At 33.0% G+C, this 18,385-nt stretch overlaps 2 protein-coding genes across 2 annotated transcripts in view; one reads left to right on the forward strand and one right to left on the reverse strand.

The window, feature by feature from the left end:
- Positions 1-740: 740 nt before the first annotated feature.
- Positions 741-4,665, forward strand: HELRODRAFT_162307 (hypothetical protein; the record flags this gene model as incomplete). Its single annotated transcript, XM_009024549.1, has 4 exons — positions 741-817; positions 1,229-1,332; positions 1,821-1,908; positions 4,509-4,665. 4 exons carry the CDS (start codon positions 741-743, stop codon positions 4,663-4,665), a joined length of 426 nt encoding a protein of 141 aa, XP_009022797.1.
- Positions 4,666-17,856: 13,191 nt separating this feature from the next.
- HELRODRAFT_162308 (hypothetical protein) overlaps positions 17,857-18,385 on the reverse strand; it is a gene marked incomplete at both ends in the record, with an annotated part of 4,220 nt that continues 3,691 nt past the window's right edge. The window contains one exon of the mRNA XM_009024550.1: positions 17,857-18,011. Within this exon, the coding sequence (XP_009022798.1) occupies positions 17,857-18,011 (155 nt within the window). The remainder of the gene's footprint in view (positions 18,012-18,385) is intronic.

The raw sequence follows: 18,385 nt of genomic DNA on the forward strand, positions 1-18,385 counted from the left end.
AAAACAAAAAAAGAAACAAAACAAAAAATTATTAATGATCAGCAATTTGGCTCAGATGGCAGCAGTGTCAACAATTTGCCTGTAATGATGTGGTCCAACCAATCACCATCATGCCGTGTTTGCTTGCATTGGTGTCTGCAGTTGTTGTTTTTTTAAACATTGAGCTATTCTATTGAAAACATTAACCATGGGAGAATTGTCACACATGAAAGATTTTCCGAAACTTTGAATAAATTTATTCATTTAATTAATTAACTGACTAATCACATTATAACTAATTACAATTTTCTAATATTTACTATTTTAATTAGGTACGATTGTCATCAGATCAGTGCCGATTTTAAACGTGAAGATAGAGGTAATGGTGATAAGAATGTGATGATGATATGGTATCGAGAATGTTCGTGAATACGGTGATGGAAAAATTAATGAGATATGAGAAAAAATTTTAATGAGAACAGAAATAGCGGAGTGATCGAGTCATTTTGTTTGAAAATGTAAAATATTATTTGAAGTATTCTTAGTAACATTTTTTTATTATAAATTTAAGGATTTAAGATTTGAAGTGGGGCCGAAAAGAGCGGCTTGACTATGATGACAATGTTGGTAAGAAGCAACAAAAATGACACGACGCTACAGTGTTGCGTACAAAGATACGAACATGATGACAATTGGATATATAACTTAACCATAATAACATTGCAACAACGATGATAACACTGATGTCATAGTGAGCGAAGATGAGGGCGATCACGGTCAACATAGTGATAGACAGTGCTGGATCTAGGGCGAGGGCTGGAGGACCATGGCCCACCTTGTCAGCAGTAGTACTTTGATAAGTCGTTAAAACTCCGTTTCTACGGAGGAAAAACACCGTTTCATGTAAAAAATCAACCAAAAATTGATCTGACAAGCGAAAAAGAGGTCACCAACTTACTTTTGGTCACATAAGCACGAATTCGGTTAATTTTTAGTCCACCCCCCGTCAAATTACAAAAATTACAAATTCTTAAAATTTCTCTCACTCCTTTTTAAAGTTGTCTTAGTGATAGTAATAACACTGATGATATCATGTAATAAACAACAATGATGACGATGGGAGTGACGATGATGATGACGACGAGAATGGTGATGAAAACGGAAATAAAACAAAATTTAATATTAATAAATTTCTACGCTGCGGATTTGAAGAATTCATTAATATAATTAAAATTGATGCGCCCGCCAGGAGAGTATCTAATTTGAAATTATTGGGTCCTTCTTTCTTGGAACGTGTGTCTGCTGCTGTAGTCGCTCGTCATCTCATCTGCATCTATAAATATAATAAGCAACGTCAGTAACGAAAGTTGGCCAACCAACTCAGTCATCATGACGTAACTATCGTGAGTGAGTCCACATTCACGTGTGTTCAATCATTTGAGTATGTTACCCATCATCATCAGACAGTCGTACATTAAGAAAACATGGGCAACAACATTTACAGAAAGTTGCTCGTACGCAGACATTCAGATCAGCACTAATATCTACTTTACTACTCAGTTTACATCAATATCATAAACATTTTTAAAAATTTACGTTGAAGCCATTTTGCCGAAATGATTATAGATATTTCATACTTTATGTATACTAGATACCCGCCTAATGGGGCCACACACATACACTTTTGATGCTAAGGCCATGTTAGCGACCACATTTTGTTGGTGTTGAGCTATGGACTGAAAACTTGGCCATGTTATGCGGGCCACAATGCGGTAGGTTAAAAAATTTGGTATGTTATATTTTCATGAAATGAATTTCATTTCAAAACATTTATATCATAGTCCATCCGAAAGCTGTAGATGCATTTGATTCAGCTGATTCAAATTTAACACTTAAGATACACTTTTCACATTTTGATGGACTGCTTCAGTTTGTTTCAATATAAAAATTTCCTTATTTGATATGAGATTTATTAATGTTCAAACTCCAAATTTTTTCCATCGTATCTTTTTTTGCATATCTTGGAAAAAGCAGAAAATAGTTTCCTCTTTCATTGCCACGGATTTTCTTTGAACAATGTGGCGCGGTTTCATTTTCACGTTTCTAATGTTTAGCAAATCAAGCTAATTCATTCTTATATTTGGTGCTTCAATCCTTATTTATTTAAAAAAGTTCATTCAATGTTTTTTATTATTATATTCGATAATCGCCTGATGCGTGCAACATTCATTCCACACATCGCCATCAGCATCTTCAATCAATAAGTGACGGTCATATTGTTGAAATTTTCATAAATTTACATAACAAAACTCAATACATACAATTAAAAAATTTGCTAAATAGACATATAGCTAATGAACTTCAAGCTGAACAGCGTTTTATTTTAAATGCTTCTAATAAGATTTTATTTTTGTGAGACTTCAAAACAAATTAGTATACATTACACAATACACATTCAAAACGAGCAAATGAATGTTATAACTTAAAAACAAACACTGAATATTTATAAACTATCCTTTTTTCCACAAATTTATTTATAAAATCTAACATAATTCTATGTTAACAGGTCGCAAAAATACGTACTAAGTAGGCTTCTTAATGTTTCGGTACGCCACTTAAAATATGTATATGTGTACGCATACATATACAATACATATGTACAAACACTTTCAGCCTATAGATACATAAACATACATTTACATACATACATACACATAGATACATGTGCAAATATACATATAATTGTATACAATTATACATTTATAGAGGGAAAGAGCGTATATATGAAATGACTGGCGAACGACACATAAATATGTAAGTTTGTACTAGGAGGAGATAATTTGTAAGCCGGTGCACGTGTCGTTAATTACGTCACGTTACATGTCTCATAATGTATTATCGTTGCTGTTGATGTTTTTTGTTGATGTTTTTACTGTTGTTGTTTCAGTTGACGTTTGGTTTAACTTCGATGTGTAATCCTTGTTGGTGCGTTTGTGTCGGCGTCCCTTGCAAAGGTTTGTCGTTTTGTTTGGCTCTTTTGTCTCATAAGTGTTGCTAATGTTGCTAATGTTGTTGATGTTTTTTGTTGACGTTGGTCTCAGGTCCGTACTGTTTTTAATGTTGTTGATGTTTTCTTTGTTGTTGTTTTTGTTGTTTTTAATGTTGTTGTGGTTGATGTTGTTAATTGTATTGCTAACAACAAACTCATCGTCAGCAATGATTATACGCTGCAGAAGTAGGTAGAAGTTTGGATCAAATAAATCTAAATAAGGTGTTTCATATTTTCGCATACATATCAATTATTGTTATGCTATTAAATTTATTTTATTTCTAATGTTAATAGTATTTATTTCAACGGAGGATGATCGTAAATTCTTCATGTTCACATTTTGGAAAATGGTATTTGTGACGATAGTAGCACAGAATTAGGTTTAATTGTGGTAGTGGTAAAAGATTATGTACCAAAAATGGGTGTTGTTATTTTACCATAGCTTTTTTTAATGGTTATTTGCGTGTTAATTGATTGCTGTGGTAGTCATTAATTACATAGTGGTGGGTTTGTGTGTGGTGGTTTATTATTAGATAGATGTTGTTGCCTGTAAATATATCTGTCCGAACTTGTTTGTTCTGTCCCACTGATCGCCGCGCTGGTCAATTGAAGGTCTGGAATGATGTGTTGTTCATGTTGTTGTTATTTTGTTGTTCGTGATGGTGTTGTTGTTGTCGTCGTTGTGGTTTTGTTGTTGTTAGTGTTGTTGTTGTTTTGTTGTTCGTGTTGTTGTTGTCGTTGTTTTTGTTGTCGATGTTGTGGTTTTGTTGTTGTTCGTGTTGTTGTTGTTGATGATGACGTTGTTGCTGTTGATGATGATGGTAATGATGAGTAGGAAAAAAAAGATGATGATGATGTTGATTATGATGATGTTGATTATGATGATGATGATGATGATGACAACTGAAGACTGCTCACAAAATGGTGTCTTGTGACATATGTGGAGTTCATTTCAGATTTCAACCGTCAACAATGTTCGTCGTCGTCATCATCATCATCATTATCATAACTATCATCATTATCGTTATCATTATTGTGTTGATCGTCATCATCACCGCCATCATCATCAACGTTATCATTCCATGCTTTCTTCGGATCGTAAAAATTTATTTTTAGCATTTTACACGCATTTATAACTAAATGAATATATTAAATTATTGTTATTATCATTGTTGTTGTTAATATTATTATTATTATTATTATGGTTATTAATAATGTTTTTTGTATTGAGCTAATAATAAATAACAATAAAGTCGTTTAATACGCCATAGACAGTAAATCAAAAGAAAAGATTTTTTAATTTAAAATTTTATCCACTTATTTATTTATGTACTTGTAGCTGTGCGATGTGTGCGTGTGTAAGTGTGTGGTGTGTGTGTATAGGTTGTGTGCGTGTGTAGTGTGTAATGTAACCAAATCCAGACAAGATAAACCACACACAATCATATAACCTAACTGCCTAACAATAACACAAACATAGACCGAGAAACAACGAAAATAAAGACAAGCGAACTCACGGCTACACAATAAATAATAAGGAAAGATCATGTGATTATAAGAGAATTCTTGGGAAAGGAGCCGATAAATCAATAAAGTGCAGCGCTTTTGGTTCTGGTCGTGACATCAACAATCGTTAAGGTCACGTTATGCCTCACATTCCGATGACTTCTCAAAATAAATACCTAAAAACAATGCAACAACAACAACAACAACAGCAGCAGCAACAACAATCATGATGATAATAAGGATGGTGGTGTGATGACGACGAACTGAGCGTCATTTCCTTCAAATGCAATCTAATGAAATGACAAACTTGATTCTAGAAATAGAACAGTAGATAGCAAACAGCGTATCACACATTCGCACATGCTGATGCAATCACTCATCATCATCATCATCCGATGAACAATGAATCTGAACAAATTTTCATTAAAATATCTTTTTCAAAATCTTTTAGTTTTTCTCAAAAAGTGATATGAGAAAAATTAACTACACGCGAGTGATTTGACTTTAATAATTGGCACATAAAATAAAAATAAACTTGTTTTAGGTAAGAATAAATATCAACAAACTTCTAATAAAACGCCGAAACCTTAGAACGAGCAAACAAATGAACGGGCAATGAAAACGTGTCGACATGTGCATCCAGGAAAGCTTATAAAATTTTATTACGTCTCATTTTATCCCTGCCAAATTGAGACCATTAGTTACATTTTAATAACATAAAAGCGAAACATTTTTCATGTTATGAACAATGCCAGACGATACTTGATGACGTTAATTAGGCCGTACATCCACATTACGTCACAAATATTTCTCCATTTCATGCCTGTCGTGCTATCTGTCGCACCCCTGTTTGCTTGTCTGAAGTTATTTTAAGAAAGAAATGTTTTATGAATTGTAAACGTTGAAAAGAAGTAGAAAGACGATGTTATTTATGCCAGCCTGTTGAAAATTTGTTATTTGGTTGAAAGTTGGATGTTGAAGTGTTTGAAAGGAAAGTTTTAAGTTAGGAATAACATTTTAAGTTAAAATTATTATGCAATGATTTTTCTCAAATTAGATATTTATGAACAAACAAACACACACACACACACACACACACACACACACAAACACACACACACAAGTTGATGTTGCATGTTGTAACGACGAAAAATTTGAACAACGTTTGCTGAGGACTGGCTCGTGAAATATAAATATGGATATTAATTGCTGTTTTGTTAATCCTCGACTATGCACGAATATTTCAAGTTGTGAATGCTTACTTTTTAATTTCTTCATTTATTTAATTAATTATTTATTTAATTAGTTAATTATTTATTTTATAATGTATGAAAAACGATAATTTTAATGCAAAGTAGATGATTTAAGTCAACTAAGCACACACGCACGTGCAAATAATTAATCTATTCTATATCTACCACGTCAAAATGATGAGCAAAATTTCAATACAAATTTGTGTACGCTGTTCAGTGAAGCGAACTCAAACGCCACAAATGTGCATGTCAAATGCATGTTTATGTATGTATGTACGTACAATTTATGTACAGTGTTGGTAAGTATGTAAATGCATGCAGGCAGGCATGCAGGCATGTATCATTTGTTTGTCGTTGATGTAGTGCATGTTTGTATGTGCATTCACGAGTATTTTGTATGTGTTGATGCGCATGCATTCTCTGCGAAAAACGTATCTCACCAACCATAGAAACATTCAAAGGCGAGAATATTTGTAAAATTTAAAAAAAAATGATTTCAAAGTTAATTGAACAAATGCACAATTTTAAAAAAATACGTCATTGCATTTTAATTTACGTTTGCCACGTTAAAATATTTTATAGATAGAACGTCATGCATCACGTATCGGCCAGCTTATGAGCTGAACTGCAGTTCGTTATTTACGGCAACAACATCAACAACAATGTTTTATTTATATAAACATAACCAGCATAAACAACATAATATTTTAAAACAAATTCATCGCAACTAGGTTTGTTTTTTTTTGCTAAAAAGTTTTGTATTATTACGACGTATAATTGTTAAAAGATAGTTTAAATGTTTCATTAAATTAAAAGTGCATGAACATAACCCATTTTATTTTTTTACCACATATTGAAGTACAGTGTTTGGCAATTCAGGTTCAAACTTAGGAGTGGTGTGTTTGTGTAGGTGTGTAGGCAGACTTCGACGTCTCCAGAACAAAAAGGTCCTCCACAATAAAAATCAAAAATATTAAAAATGCGATGGGCCAGTGAGCAACTGTAAGGCTATTAATACAGATTACTATAAACTTATAACAATAAGTAATTCTCAGTACAACCATTAAACCAAGTTTTCTACTTTTCAATTATCTACTTTAAAAACGTTCACATCACTCTAGTCGGGTACATCAATCTTGTTCATGGGGTTGACGATGATTTATAATTTAAATAATAATTTGATGGAATTTTCAATTTTATTTCTTAAAAATCAAACTCTGTAAAAATGCGAAGGGTGTCCAAACGTGAAAATATAACAGAGGAAAATTTTGCAATATAAAATTTGTAATAAGAATTCTAAAAAACTAAAAACTGAATTTCATAAAATTAAAGGTAAATGTCTGGATATATTCAACAATATTATAAAGTTTAATAAAAAAATTAAAAATATGTACGATTTACAGTAAATAAACATATTTATTAATATCACCACATTTCACCTGCTACCAAGTGTTAAAGATTGGGTTTTGGAGGAGTCGATGGTCGCCAATGTCCAGAAAGGATGAAGTACGAGAAAGTAGAAGAAATTTATTTAACCAATAAATACAATTCTAAAATGAGCCAGTGATAAACTTAAAAATCGAGAAAAAATGAATATCTAATAACTTTGAAATAAAGAATGAATTTCTAAAGAAAAATTAATGGGAAAGAACTTGATGTAAAATATTTTTTTAATAGCTGAAAATTGTCTGTGAAATATTAAGGCAAAAATCAATAAATTGTTATTTGACGTCTTTATAAATGTTATTCAAGATTCAAGAGTGTTTGGTAAATTGTTGTTTTTGGTGTTGTTGTTGTTGTTGTTGTCATAGATATTGTTGTTATTGTTGTTGATGTTGTTGTTGATGTTGTAGCTATAGATGTAGTTGTTTTGTTGTTGATGTTGTTGTTGTCGCTGCTGCTGCTGTTGTTGCTGTTTTAGAAGAAGAAAATTTTTCTCCTTGTCTTGTTTTCAAAAATAATTGTAACGATATCGATGTTGTTATTTTAAAAAGAAAAAAACTGCGGTAACGATATTTGCATATGATATCATTGTGAGTGCATTGTCAGCAGCGACTCGGCGAACGACACTGCATCACAAAGTCGCCAACAGTCTTCATTCATTCAATCATTCATTCATTCATTCATTCATTCATTCATGCATTCATTCATTCATTCATTCATTCATTCATTCATTCATTCATTCATTCATTCATTCATTCATTCATTCATTCATTCATTCATTCATTCATTGATGGCCCTCACAACACAATTTCATCAAGATTTACAACCAAGTTCATGTTTATTTTATTATTTTGATTGTGTAATTTTGAAACAGTTCTTCAAACTACATAAAACTGCAGACCCGTAGACAACACAATACACGCACACATTAACACACACACACAAACACACGGGTAAAAAGTTTGGCAATGACCACTTCAAAAACATCAAATAAACAACATGGACTGGACATGGTCTTGCATTTTTTATCGACCTTATCACTTACACATTAGCGGGTGACTACTTATGCATTATTAAACCTTCACGCCTTTTTAACCTATGGTAATATAGTTGGCAGTTAGTTGCTGTAAAATGAATTAGCTAACACTTTTTTTTTTGTTTTTGTTTTAATAATTATCTTTATGGGTATTTTTAGTTTGCAGAAAACACAAAAATTTTTAAATTTACAACTCCATGAAATAGTTATAACAAAGTAGCAGTTGCCCTTTTTGATAAAATAAAAGTGAACGCATCAAAACTCAACGCGGGTCTTTTTAACTTATAAAGAAACTAAAGAATTGACAAGAATTAGTTTAGGGATGGGATTATTTTTATTATCATTCAATTATATTTAAAATCATGATGGTCTAACATGCTTCAGACTGAAGTTTGGTTTCACGTTAAAAATGAATTTGAAACTTTTGAGTATTTGATACAATCTCAAACACAAATTTTGACTTACACAATAATTTTCAAAGTTTAATTATCAATTTTTATGGCCTATAAATTAACAGCTTGAAGCCAAACACAACCTCTAACCTAAAGGAAGTGTGCAGGTTGAAAGAGAACCATGCCATGCAAATGAATCTCTGTTAGTGAAACTGAAACAGTGCAACATAACAATCCGATACAAAATACTGATACAACATAACACACAATATACGATATTATATACAATTCAACAAAACCTGAATTGTTTCCTCTTCACATGCAAACAAAGCCGCCAGTCCATTCCATGCATTAATGTATCAGCGCATCTGCACTACCAAACAATGTGACATACAAACGAAAAATGAAGCAATGTAACATACAAATGAAACAATGCGACATACAAATGAAAAATTAAACAATGTGACATACAAATGAAAAATTAAACAATGTGACATACAAATGAAACAATGCGACATACAAATGAAAAATTAAACAATGTGACATACAAATGAAACAATGCGACATACAAATGAAAAATTAAACAATGTGACATACAAATGAAACAATGCGACATACAAATGAAACAATGCGACATACAAATGAAACAATGCGACATACAAACGCGAAATAAAACAATGCGTCATTTCTAGTGCGACATTTTTGCATAAACGTCCTAATAATTGTATTTCGTTCCGTTGGCGAAAATAAACGAAGCGTGGTAAGTGCAAGTTGCGAGCTGTGAATTCGTAAATTTTTAATCTCCTTCCAAGCCTCTTAAATTTTTTTCCATTCATTACTTCTCCCTCAGTTAACCTCACTTGATTTTATTTATTTTGTATCGTGCATTTGTTTTTAATTTCTCGCTTGCTTTCTGTTTCATTTTAATTTTTTCTGTCTTTCTGTGTCTTTCATTTTTTCTCATTCTTCCCCTTTATTTTTCTGTATTATACACCGTGTACACATTGTTTTAATAATAATTAATTTTTCGCTTTGACTATTTTTGCTGTGAGATTTTTGAGTTAATCTTTTGCATCAAGAAGAAAAATAAATTTCCCGTGAATGATTTACAAACTTCATTTAATTTGGTTCCAGCACTCGTGTGCACTTTTCTGCAGCAGTGATTTTTGTAACAATTTTCACGTAATTCACATCTCCTAATTACTAATTAATTAGAAAAAAAACTTTCACAGACAGCAGAAAAGTAGGTGTGCTTAGCCAAGCGACGTGCATCTCTTTATAAACAACAACAGCAAGCAACATAATTACATCCGCATGTTATAAACCTGTAGCACGCAATCCAAACATACATCTGAATGCATTTGCATGCATCTCAATGCAAACAACCATCAAGCAATATAAATAAGCCTACATACAATACAAATATATACAACCCACAAACACGAATATACGAACAAAAATCAGCATATCAAGGCATACAGCACATAACACATACAGCAATACATACAGTATACAAACACGCACACACACACACGCACACACACGCACGCACGCACAAATAAAACTACACATATGAACAGATTTTATTTATTTACAAGTCAGCACAGAATCGGGCGCGTAGACATGAACGTACAACGAACATGCCTGCTCGAGTTGTGTTTCTACGATTTTCTACATACATCAATTCATAAATGCATGCTCATGCATGCACATACATACGTAAATATACACACAATTCATTGTATGTATGTGTATATACATATACATGTATACCGTTGGTATAAACAGATTCACAGACGAGCGTAATTCCATGGAATTTATAGTTAATGCATTATGTTAGTCTAATAAGAGCACGTAGAATGCATTTGAAATATTGTGACTACATGAAAACATTTGTCCTCGATCATAATGTTCTTGTTAGTGCGGTGGTTGCTGCTACTGCTGCTGTTCTACATTCAGGTTGATGACGACGACAACGATGATGATTATGATGATGATGTGATGATGGTCAGAATGCAGATGGCATGTCATCTGGAGTATGTTGTCAATGCGGAGAACAGAAGGAAAATAAAATGGAGATAAGAGTGAGATGAACGAAATAAGGATGTTTCGTTTCCTATTTGTCTTTTCTACTACTGCTACTCCTGCCACAATTGCTTCTACAGCTGCTACTTCGGCTACAATAGTTTTCACCGCTACGACAGTTGTTTCTGTTACTACTATTCTTGCTACAACTGCTTTTCCAGCTACAACTGCTTCTCCAGTTATATATACTTCTGCTGCTAATTGTGTTGTAAACTTGATTGGCAGAAAAGAATGAGTTGATTTGGAAATAATGTGATGATATGTCTAGTGGTAATAATGTTAACTATAATGAATGGCGGGAACAGTTTGGAAAGAAAATATGGAGAATGGCTTTAAAACTGCATCACATCCTCGCCATCGCCATCCAATTCCTCATTCAAATTAAAATTTCATCATAAAAATCATCATCATGATCATCATTGCCACCATGAACTCAATTACATCATCATCACCAACACTGTCGCATATCATTCTTTGTGGTAAAATTTTTCTAAGAGCTTTCTTTAGTGCAGATCGTTATAATATTGATGCTTTCAATCTTGCCAACATACTGTTGTCGGTGTGCTCGTGCTCTGGATGCAATGTTGCAAGTTCTCTGTTAGGTGTCTGTTGTTTCTTTGTTTGTTCGTTGGTTGGTGGGGTTGCTGTCGCTGCATGCATTTTATGCAAAACTCTTCCATATGCCTTCCGTAAAATGATTTGAAAAAACGTTCAATTATGAAGAGGTTGAGGATTAACGAAAGTTTTTTCAAATTTTAAACGTAGCATTAATGTGTTAGTTTTGAAGGTGGTTGAAATGTTGCTCACAGACACTCATAAAATAATATCCACATCATTCGTGTGGGAATCTCGCAAAAGTGGTGTTACTGTGCATTCCATTAATTCAAGTAGAACCAGCGCGTTTCTTCATCAAGATGTTCACCACGAAGATGTGAACATTCCATAAACACGTGTCCTATAAAGAAGCATCTTCACTCAATCCACATGAGGTATTACATTGCAAATATCTTACACGTAAAATTGTGCACTCATAATAAACAATTTTCATTCACGTAACAATAATAATAAAAAAAAACTCATTCAAAATTCTAGTTCATCCGGCTCCGGCCCCCACACACCCTCTTACAACCAACAACCAACCCTCCTCCACTCCCAACAGGCAAATGACCTGCAGCCCGCATGAGGAGCTGACAGCAGATGCTATTAATTTTTCATACAATCATTCATTTATATTAACATGCACTCATCAGAAACGCACGATTTGAGCCACGCTCAGGAACCACAAAATACACTCAAAACATACACACACACACACACACACACACACACACACACACACACACACACACTAAAAAACACTCTCACACACACACACATATGTATGTATATATATACACGCACACACACAAATTTACTTCTCTCACACTAACTTACATTGTTGGCAACGACTTATGACGGCTATAACGTAAGATGATTTAAACATATCTCTGGTTTTATATTATTGTTGTTGCTGGTTGTTGTTGTTGTGGTGGTTGTTTTTGTTTGTTGTGCTGTGCATTACATTACATTACATTACATTACACGCATTTGATGTTAAAGGTTCCTCGATGTGTGTCACTAATTGTGTGCCTTTATTGGCCGTTGTAAGAGTTATGTGGGGAGTTCGTATTTTCAACGTATGCAAGAATGTGTGCTTACATGTGTACATGTATTGTATATTATTTAGGTGACGTTCGTGGTTTCTGACATCTAACATCTAAGTTGGTGGAACGAAATATTTTTTGGATAGAAAGGTTTTGCAAAATTAAGTCATTACCGAGAAATTGGATAACCAAACTTAAAATGGAAATTTTAATGTATATTTTATAATATATGTAACCTTCATTGGTCATTTTCTGTTAGACTTTTTGTTTCTCTTATTGGAGATGTTTTGAATTTAATAACAAGAGTTACATGATTGACAGTTATCCTCAATGAATTTTGCTCACCAATGATCATGAAGTATGCTCCGACCTTTGAAAACGATAGAGAAGTAGGCAGAAACTTTCAGGGGAAAAAAACTAGAGCAAGGAAAAGCAGATTTAGCATATGAATGAATGTTTAACAGGAGTTTTTACGTTAATGTGCAAATTTGAAAAATTGTTTTATATTTCATAAGTGTCAGTGTGAGAGAGCAAAACACAAAAATACATGAAAAAAATAAGCTACGCTGAGATAAAAGTATGCTTATATTATTCAAATTTTTATTTTACTTATTTACATTTATTATAAACTTTATAAACATTTAAGGAAATATAAAATTTAGGAACAAATAATAAATCAATTTTTCCAGTGAGTTCATCTTGTTTTAAGGTTTTTTTTTTAGTTATTCAGATGGACCAAGTGCTGAAACACATAATACAATTTATGTAATTTATTGAAGTGTGATTATTTTTGTAACATTTTGTATAAAATAAATAAAAATTATCTTTACAAATTAAAATATCTAATCTAATAATTCCAAAACTTTTTAAAATGCACCGGGTCCAGTGGGATTTTTTGCAAGAAATTTTTTTAAAACGTTGGTGGTCTTGTAAAATATTTATATCGTGTATGCAGGGTACGTTTTTCTTTACACCCACGTAACGCTCTCAAGTCTTTATTTAAATGTGCATATATATTACTTTGAAAATTTTTGAAAATCTTCCAGAAAACGTGCAAAAATTATCTAAATAATTAAAATTGTTGGCAAAAATGAATGATGAAACAGGGGAAATAGATGCTGTTGATTTCAATGGGGTCGCTCCCCGCACCAAATGTTTACATGCTGCTTCCTTCCTCTACAATTGTCGTTGGTTCACGTTTGACGAATGACTCAAAATTTATGGCAAACAATGACCTCATTTGTGAAAATTTTTTTCTGAATAAATTACTATGTAAGTAATACAAAAAAAGAAAGATGACGTGCCGTTTTGACTTTTGGTACCTGTTGTTTGAGAAGAATTAAAATTAAGATTGGTCGTCAATTGGATTCCGACTTCGTAAGAGGCTAGGAAATATTCCGATTTGATTGCTGATGAATCTTCGTAGCCTGAGGAACATGTCCCTATCAGACATCCGTATGCCACCAACTGATCAAGTGCCTAAAAAAATCAAGCATGCTGTTTATAATTGTCCCAGATCACGTTTTGGAAGCCCTATAAAAAATGAACTCCCGTGATAATAATAATATCGCATTCAAATACAAATGTATATACAATACAACACACACACATCAGCCCGTCAATAAACGCTTGTGACCACGTGTCACTCACTCGCATCAGAGCGTCGCACTTTTCGGTCTGGCGCGCTAATTATTTACAATTTGCATCCACTTATTTACGTAATGAGAAAATAAATTCGTGAAAAATTACAAAAAAATAGAAGCAGACTCTAAACTATCCTATACAAGTTTTCAGATATTCTGGCTCTTATATTGACACCAATACCATTAACATAACTTTGTTGGTAGAAAGTTAAAAAATTACTGACTGATAATGAACTAAATAAATACATTGAATATCCTACAGACATGCAGTTTTTTAATAATAAAATTATTAACATGACTCAAAATGAAACTTGGTATTAAGGCTTATAACGTTTTATTTCACTGATTTTAATTTAATTAATTAAACTGGTTTATTGTTTGATGATACTACCTAAAACATTTTATGTGAAAATACTGTAGGTTTTTTTACTTTAATTGTGGTCACCTAGCATTTATTGCTCAGAGATCTCTCTAACATTTACTGTGTTTTTGATTGAAAATAAACCTGCTGGAAAAATAAAGTGCAAATTTTCAATCAAACATATTTTACGCTTCTCGTTTCGTAACAAAATGTTTGCCATTGTATTTTCCAGTGGTTCAAATGAATTCAATCTACGTTAACTTCATGTTTCCTTTGATTAATTTTACATGTTATGTGCAGCAAATGCTAACTAGACCACTTTCAATAGCGTGAATGTTGAATTACTAAAAAATATACATAGACATTTAGGCTTTACATAGACATAATACAAAATGTGAGCTTTCATTTAGAGACAGTTGGTTAGTTAGATAGATATATAGTTAGATAATTAGATAGTAAGATAATTAAATATTTATATACTATAATACTTTGTGGATTTAAAATGAAATAAATCATGAATTTATGAGGCCAAGATTAGTACAAAATTTTTTCAGGTATGTCCTTTGAAGAATGCCTCTTAAACAAGCCTATTATTGAAAAAACATTAATATGAAATTTCGATATGCATTCGTCAAACATTCAGACAAAACACATTCAAACATGCTTCATGAAACATTCAAACTCACTTATGAGACATTCAAACATGCATTCAGGATACGCATAACGCATTGACAAAACATTCTAACACCTATGTGCAGTGCGCATAAACGCGCAATGTTCAATTTCTTATTTGCAAATTTTTTTGAATGATGTTGAAAAAGAAAAGTGGACATTATTAGCATTAAGTAGGAAAAATATTTATGGGGTAGTTTCTCTTTTCTTTGTGTGTGTGCGGCCAGTAGCCAAAGAGCCATATTGGATGTTTTATATCATGTCATATTGGACGTTAAATATCATGTTGTAATGGATGATATATATCGTGTTATATTGGGATTAGTTATTAATAAATCAGTTGTACGAGATGCCATATAATTGAATGTTACACAGTTTGTTATATATAACAGCTTTGTTTATAAACTCCTGAATGTTATTTGGGCATCTATAGTCATGTCATATGGCATTTTTACGTTGCAATTGTATACAAAACAAGTTGAACGGGAGGCACGTTGGGCTCACCACATTCCTCTTTATGTCGTTATGATAATTAATTCTATCATTCTCTTTATGCCCGGTGATAAATAAAATTGTTGTGAATGTTGATGTTGAGATGACTGGTGTTATTGTTATTGCTGCTAGTGTTATTGCTGATATTGTTGCTGTTGTTGTTGTTTATTAATGCTGGTGTTAATGTTGCGATACCTAATTTGTTGTTGGTGTTTACAATGATGGCAGCCTGAAAGATTTTTCGACGCCGATGTTTATGTGGACTATGTTTTTGTTGTGTGGTGTGCGCGCGCGCGTGTGTGTGTGTGAATGGTTGCTGCTAAAACTATTTTATAACTTCAGTTTTTTTCTGTTTTGGATGCTTTCTGGTATCAAGTTTGTGAGAGAAGGTTTCCATTTTTCATTCTCTGGTTGCACTGCTAACGATAGGACGTTGTTTAGAACACTACTGGTATGAATACCATTGATATGAGAGCTGGTTGATTGTTAATTTCTTATTTGATTCTACGTAATTTTAAAATGAAGTGTTTGTGCTCAAACATATTGAATAATTTGATTGTTCCCAATTACAATCATTTTGCGTACTTAGTGTGTCTTTGAGTGTGTTTTGTGTGTGGGGTGTGTGTTTATGTATGTCTGTGTGGTGTGTATGTCTGTGTTGTGTGTACGTGTGTGTATGTATGTCTGTGTGGTGTGTACGTGTGCGCGCGCTTTCACATACATTACCATCAACAGCCAGCAATATCTAAACATTTCCCTAATTACTTGGCCCATTTTATTACATTAAAATGTTGACTGGTTTCATTGCAGCTTGTAAGATGTGTCACCTACCTGCCTACCTACCTTCTCAGCACTCATGTTCCCATCTTATCTATTTTCAATTACTTTATATTTATACAGGAGTAAACTTTTAAAATTATTTCAGACGATAATATGCATCATTATAATTATAATAATTATAATCATCATCATCCATCGGCTGTCTGTAGTCACTGATTTCCACACGGCATCTCTCCGACGGTCTCTATCCTGGCCAGTATAAAATGAAGTAACGGCAAATTGATAGACTAGATGATGACTTAGTGAGGTGATCGATAAATGAAGGCTAGGCCTGTGAGTGAAAAAGTTTTAATGAGTATTAATATATTTGGTGACTTATTAATAGACTAAATGATGACTTGGTGAGTTAGTGAGGTGATCGATAAAAGTGAGGTGATCAATAAGTAAAAACTAGTTCAGTAATGATGAAGTTTTCTTAAGTGCTAATATGTTTGAGGTGTCTTGTGATGAAGGTCTTTTCCTGGTATGTAGATTGGGTGACGACTTGATATTTATGTTTGCGCTGACGATGGTTGTGTGTTGTAGTTTTGATTGATGGTAGTAGAGGATGTATGACGTGGTTGTTGTTATTTTCGATTTTCTAGAACAGCCTTGAATCGAATGTGTTAAATATCTGAGTGACGGTAGTATATGATACAGGTAGGTAGTTAAAGCGAATTAGTTTTTTGATGAGAGATTGTAGCTGCTGAAGTTGTTGTTGTGTGGCAAAACTAGACCAGGAGAGAGCTGCATATGCGTGAGATGATGAGTGATTCGGTGTGTCCTGCCCATTTTATTCATCGCCTCGGCTATGTGTGGCTGACCCGTTCGAGTCTGATCTCCTCATTTAAAATATGGTCTTGATAACTAATTCTAATGATTCTTCGCCGCCATCTGTTTCCCGCTGCATTCAGTTTATACTCCAGAGTAGGTGTTGAACTGCACGATTCTGCACTCACCGCCCATCTAACAAAATCCTTGAAGATTCTCACCTTCACCTGCAGACTGAGATCGCTTCGTTTAAAAATCTTCTCATGCTGTCTTTTGAACGCAGCTCCTGTGACGGACAGCCTTTTTTTCAGGGGCTTCACTTCTTTCCACTTCCGTATTCTCTATCCTATCTCTTCCTAGATAGACTCTCCTGATAGTAATAATAATAATAATAACTATAATAAAAATATTATTATTATTATTATTAGTTTTCACGGATGGGCTGGTATTCTTTAATTTGAATATTTTTAAGCAAAATAATGAAATATTTCAAATCAAATCAAATCAAATCAAATCACTTTTATTCAATCAAACAAAACAAAAGCATGAATGATTCGGAGACCAAAAAAAAGAAAATTAATTCTTGTGGGCTCGGCCACCGTGCAGCTCAAAATTGCTTCTCAATGATAAAATAAAATTGTCAATAGGAGAAAATGTATCAATGTCAATGAAATATGTACACACTTATATACATATATATACATATACATTATTATCCTTGAAAAACAGAACTTTTCGTAATTAAAAAATTTTTCAGTTTATTTTTAAAAAGATGCAAAGTGTTACAATCTTTAATTTCTTGTGGAATCGTCTCCCATATTCCTGGGCCGGTGTGTTTCAAACTCATGCAGAGTACTTTAATTCTGGCTGGTGGAGCATAGAAAAGTGGCGTGTGGCGTGTAGTTCTTGCTTGAATGGAAGTTCCAAAAGTGAAAAAGTTTCTAAAAAATGCCGGCAACTGCTGACGTAGAAATCTAAAAATGAATGTTGCAACGTGGTAGATGAACAAGTTTTTGATGTTGAGTATTTTCATCTCGAGATAATATTCACTTGTGTGACAATGAGGATGAAGATTTTTAAATATTCTGATGAATCGGTTTTGGCATTTTGTTAACTGTTTTAGATGAATGTCAGGACTGTTTCCCCAAATTACGTTGCAGTAGATGAGGTGAGGAAAGATTAATGAATAATACAGGTCAATTAGAGTAGGTTTATTTAATTTATTTTTAATTTTGCTTATA

Source organism: Helobdella robusta (genome assembly GCF_000326865.2).
Source record: "Helobdella robusta unplaced genomic scaffold HELROscaffold_4, whole genome shotgun sequence".
NCBI classification, from domain to species: domain Eukaryota; kingdom Metazoa; phylum Annelida; class Clitellata; order Rhynchobdellida; family Glossiphoniidae; genus Helobdella; species Helobdella robusta.